Source organism: Octopus sinensis, linkage group LG10 (genome assembly GCF_006345805.1).
Source record: "Octopus sinensis linkage group LG10, ASM634580v1, whole genome shotgun sequence".
NCBI classification, from domain to species: Eukaryota; Metazoa; Mollusca; class Cephalopoda; order Octopoda; family Octopodidae; genus Octopus; species Octopus sinensis.
Genome location: NC_043006.1, coordinates 18423170 through 18429169, shown reverse-complemented (window position 1 = coordinate 18429169; position 6000 = coordinate 18423170). Strand labels below are relative to the sequence as shown.

Genomic DNA, 6000 nt, shown 5'->3' with positions numbered 1-6000 from the left:
TGAGTGTAGCGGGTGCTTTTTACGTGCCACCCGCACAGGTGCCAGACGGAGCTGGCAAACGGCCACGAACGGATGGTGCTTTTACGTGCCACCGGCATGGGGGCCAGGCGAGGTTGGCCAGGCGAGAGAAGGATGTGATGAGATGATTAAACTTTTACAATAGAGGCAATTGATATACATTATGTGCAAAAATATGATGAGGTGATTCTTCAATTCCTTCAGTTAGGTGGTTCACATAGAATAACGACTCAAGAATGAAACGTATCAGTATATTAATAGTAGAGAATGTAGACAGACGGCATAACTGAGTCTATTGCTGCCGTTAAGCTCAGGATTAAGCAGATCTATGATCAAAGACATTCTATTTGCAACCATCAAATGTGGTTTATTTAAGACTAAATTATCCAATATGTTCTTTATTGATTTGGAATATATCTTTGACAGAGTCCTCTGCTCTGCCAAAGATATATTCTCAACGTATTTTTTTCACACTCTGAATGTAAAAAAATAAAAAAATAGGCGCAGGAGTGGCTGTGTGGTAAGTAGCTTGCTAACCAACCACATGGTTCCAGGTTCAGTCCCACTGCGTGGCATCTTGGGCAAGTGTCTTCTGCTATAGCCTCAGGCCGACCAAAGCCTTGTGAGTGAATTTGGTAAACGGAAACTGAAAGAAGCCCGTCGTATATATGTATATATATGTGTGTGCGTGTGTGTTTGTGTGTCTGTGTTTGTCCCCCTAGCATTGCTTGACAACCGATGCTGGTGTATTTATGTCCCCGTCACTTAGTGGTTCGGCAAAAGAGACCGATAGAATAAGTACTGGGCTTACAAAGAATAAGCCCCGGAGTCGAGTTGCTCGACTAAAGGCGGTGCTCCAGCATGGCCGCAGTCAAATGACTGAAACAAGTAAAAGAGTAAAAGAGTAAGAGTAATATTTTAAATTCTTTAAAATATTTTCAAAAATTAATAAGATCTTTAATAATCATTAATCAATACTTTAAATATGATGTTTTAATTTAACTGTAATAATTTGTTAGAGAAATATTAATGCATTGGTATCATTACTGATATTTTAAGATGACTCGATCTGGTATTTGTGAAAAGGAAATTAATATTTTACCAACCTGGCGACGATTTGTCTTTAGTAAAACTCTCACCAGTTCATCCTCCACAGTCAATGTTTTATGGTGCTTTTCTCCATGTACAGCATTACTGATTGACAAACATTCTCTGAGATATGTTTCAGCAGACACTGCAAAGTTGCCACAGATTTGTCATTAGCTTGGTGCATGCACATCTGCTTGGCAAATCTTAACAAGTTCACTTTAGCATTATATTATTTAAAGATCAATGAAATAAATACCAGATATTGAGAGATTCTTTTATAAAAGACTAGCAGTATCGCCCGGCGTTGCTCGGGTTTGTAAGGGAAATAACTATATAAGCATTTTTAGAGAGTTATAGCCAAAAAATAGCAAAAAATGCATTAAAAATGGAAAAAAAATTATGGTAGATTTTTTTTTTAAATCGTTGACTCATCGTAGACATATTTAGAGAGTTACTTCCCTTATATAATAGCAAAAAAAATGCATTAAAATGGAAAAAAATCGTAGACTCATCGTAGATACACACTAATACCCAGAAGGGCTCGATATGAATCACGACTATAAGATACCCGGTTTTGGTTAAACTGCACCGCAAAATGTGGAAGTAGTTAGGTATCTAAATCGTAAGAGACAGACACACAACCTCTCTTTTATATATAAAGATATAGCTATCTACTAAAGTAGATATTTGATCTATCATTATGGCGACACACCTCTACTGTTCCTTTATCCTATTCTGTTTGTCATATTCCTCTTGTACTCTGACCTTACATCACTCTTGCCCTTTCTCTCCATATGGGAATGCCATCTATTCAACTCTTGAGTAAGGCACCTGCTCTTGTCCCTCTGTCTTACTTTCTTATTCTTCAATACTCTGCTCCACTCAGTCAAGGTGTCTTGTCTTGCAGGTGCTGCTTGGTGACTGCATCAGTACTGGTGTATGACAAAAACACCAAGCATACTCTGAGAAGTAGTTGACATTAGAAGAACATCTAGCTGCAGAAACTATGCCAAAGCAGACATTAGAGCATGATTTAGCCCTCTGGCTCATCCATTCATATCAAACCATCCAACCATTTAGTAGAGGCACATGGCTTAGTGGTTAGGGTGTTGGACTCATGATCATAAGATTGTGTACTTCTGTTCTCACTTCTGTAACAGTCTTACCAGTCTGAGATATTGCCAGAAAAGTAATTGGTACTTTCTCTCTGTCATCTAAGAATTTTTCCCTCTCCCTCAGCGACTTCACAACAACTCCCTATTTCTCAACAATACAGTTTATATTTTATAATGCTGTTCTCCCCCTATTTTTGTACTGCCACTTATCACCCTCTTCTCCCTGACTCACTCTTGCTTCCTTTACCATTTCCTCAAACTGATATTAATCGTTGCCATTCACCGTATCACCTATATCACCATATCCCCACCTAACTTTTCAGATAAGATACCTTCTATCATAAATATTGGGTTGTTCAAAGATTTGCGAGTGAATTGTAACTGAGGGGTAACGTTGTAGAAGCAGAGGAACCATTTCTAATTAGTGGCAGAGGAACCATTTCTAACTGATCACAGAGTTCAGCAACATTACTACCACTACCACCACTATCACCACTACCACCACCTATTTCTTTATTACCCACAAGGGGCTAAACATAGAGGGGACAAACAAGGGCAGACAAATGGATTAAGTCAATTACATCAACCCCAGTGCATAACTGGTACTTAATTTATCGACCCTGAAAGGATGAAAGGTAATGTCGAGATCAGCGGAATTTGAACTCACAACGTATCACCACTACCACCACCATCATCACTAACTCTATCTGACCCTTGGATGTCATCAATGCAATCAACCCTACTTGTAGGAATATTTGGTCCAGATTGTTCCCAGTCTGCAGATAACTTTCACTGTCTTCCTATATTTCTTAAACATGTTGAAAAGATTGTTGAACACCAGTTGCTCACCTCACACCCTTGTGAACGTACCTGCTCCTCTGTCTCCATCCCACTTGCCTATTCCTCTGTCCCTATCCTCCTCATGTTTGCCCTTTTGTGCTCTAAGGGTACATACATCCACACACCTGATCGCTACCATCTTTTCTTTTCCAGTTTGAGTAATCATGTACCTCCTCAACATACAAGACACCTGTTCCTATGCTACTATCACACTTTGGCATCCCAACATTTGACATAAAGACACTTCCCTCAAAACTACATCCCTTCTCTAACATATTACTTGGTGGCCTCACTAATGCTGGTGACACAAAAATGTATGCAGCACATTCTGTAAAGGGGTTAGCATTAGGAAGCGTATATATGTTTCTTTATTACCCACAAGGGGCTAAACATAGAGGGGACAAACAAGGACAGACAAACGGATTAAGTCGATTACATCGACCGCAGTGCGTAACTGGTACTTAATTTATCGACCCCGAAAGGATGAAAGGCAAAGTCAACCTCGGCGGAAGTTGAACTCAGAACGTCAAGACAGACGAAATACGGCTATGCATTTCACCCGGCGTGCTAACGATTCTGCCAGCTCGCCGCCTATAAAGTGTATATAGGAAGTGTATATAGCTGTAGAAACCATGCCAAAACTGACACTGGAGCTTGACATAGGCCACTGACATTCCAAGTTCTGACAAACCATTCAACCCATGCCAACATGGAATATGGATACTAAATGAGGATAATGATACTTTCTTGCATTTGTTACTTTCGCTCAATAATTGAAACCATCCAAATAATCTTCTGTGCTTTCTAGGACTACCACTTTTTTTTTATACCTGGTACTACTCACTCTTCAAAACGAACGCAAATTAGAATTAAAAGTGAAAAACTAGTTGCCAGTTCATTCATGGTAAAGTGATGTTTCTTTAATTTGTTTCTTTCCATTAGCTAAGATCTGTAGAAACCATAAACCAATTACCAAATTTGAAATAATGGTAACCTAATGGAAATGCAGCAAAATTCAATATAGGATTAGTTCTTTAGCTGTATTATTGTTGTTGTTGTTATTATTATTATTATTATTATTATTATTATATTTGAAAGAGCATTCCTCAAGGAACTGCATTCATTTAAAGAATTAGATTGAAGTACCTGACTTTTTCCAATGCTAATCTAATTTCAAAACATAATGCAGTTGTTTAATGCCAAGTGCGTAAAATATTTATACTATCTTATAAAAGAAGCAAATTCAATATCATAACTCCAAAAGTTTCAAATATTTTACCAACAATCAACTTCTTTGGCACTATTGGGCATTGGCATTACTGTGTGATTAAGAAGCTTGCTTAGTCACTGTGTGTTCTTGGGTTCAATCCCACAGTGCAACTTTTCAAGTAAGGTGTCTTCAGCCATAAATATTCATCATCGTCATCATCATCGTTTAACGTCCGTTCTCCATGCTAGCATGGGTTGGACGGTTCGACCGGGGATCTGGGAAGCCAGAAGGCTGCACCAGGCTCCAGTCTTATCTGGCAATGTTTCTACAGCTGGATGCCCTTCCTAACGCCAACCACTCCGTGTCTGTGGTGGATGCTTTTTACGTGCCACACACACAGGTGCCACGTGAGGCTGGCAACGGCCACGGTCAGACTGGTGCATTTTACGTGCCACCGGTACGGAAGCCAGTCGAGGCAGTGCTGGCATCAGCCATGATTCAGATAGTGCTTTTTACGTACCACCAGTCCAGGGGTCCTGGCATCTGCCGAGTGCCAGTCATAGGATAGGTTCAATTTCGATTTTGATTTCGATTTCACTTGCCCAAACATGTCTTCACATGTTTGGCACAAGGCCAGCAGTTTGGGGGAAGGGGCTGAATCAATTACATTAACCCCAGTGGCTCAAATGATATTTATTTTATTGACCTCGAAATGATGTAAGGCAAAGTTGATCTCAGCAGAATGCAAAGACAGATGAAATGCCACTAAGCATTTAGCCTGGTTTGCTAACAATTCCATCAGCTCAATGTCTTATCTTCCAGCATAAATATCGAGTTGATCAAAGACTTGAGAGTGAATTTTAACTGAGGGAAACTTTATAGAAGCAGAGAAGCCATTTCTAGTTAGTGACAGATTTAATTGATCACTGAGCCTGTTGCACTGAGGTCAACATAATTGACTTACCCCCTCTCCCAAAGTTGTTTGCCTTGTGCCAAAATTTGAAATCAGTTTTGGACTGAAAGGGAGCCTGTGTTACTAGCTGATGAAAAACAATCCTTGGACAAATTTGACAACCATATTTGTGACAAAAATCATCATCATCATCATCGTTTAACGTCCGCTTTCCATGCTAGCATGGGTTGGACGGTTCAACTGGGGTCTGGGGAGTCCGAAGGCTGCACCAGGCCAGTCAGATCTGGCAGTGTTTCTACAGCTGGATGCCCTTCCTAACGCCAACCACTCCGAGAGTGTAGTGGGTGATTTTATGTGCCACCGACACAGGTGCCAGACGAGGCTGGTGAACGGCCACGCTCGGATGGTGTTTTTTATGTGCCACCGACACAAGTGCCAGACGAGGCTGGCAGATGGCCACGCTCGGATGGTGTTTTTTATGTGCCACCGACACAGGTGCCAGACGATAAAAAATATTCATTTTTTATATATAACTGGAAGAAGAAAACGTTTAGGATAAATTTACTGCCAGCTGATATAGATATCAATAGATACATGTATGTGCTAACAGATAGTTAGATATATGCACATACACGATGCACACATATACACACATGCACGCATGTTCCTAGTCTGCATATAATTTCCACTGTTCTCTTACATGTTTTAAACACTTTAAAAAGATTGTTGAGCACAGCTTGTCTACTTCTGACATTATTAGAAAAAAAAGAACCAAAATAAAGTATAGCTTATCGATTTAACCTTTGTACATGATT

The 6000-nt window shown here is 39.9% G+C and overlaps 1 protein-coding gene across 1 annotated transcript in view; it reads right to left on the bottom strand.

The window, feature by feature from the left end:
• LOC115216336 (tetratricopeptide repeat protein 23-like) overlaps positions 1-6000 on the bottom strand; it is a 190548-nt gene that overhangs the window by 63131 nt on the left and 121417 nt on the right. Inside the window, exon 10 of the mRNA XM_029785562.2 lies at positions 1125-1252. Within this exon, the coding sequence (XP_029641422.2) occupies positions 1125-1252 (128 nt within the window). The remainder of the gene's footprint in view (positions 1-1124; positions 1253-6000) is intronic.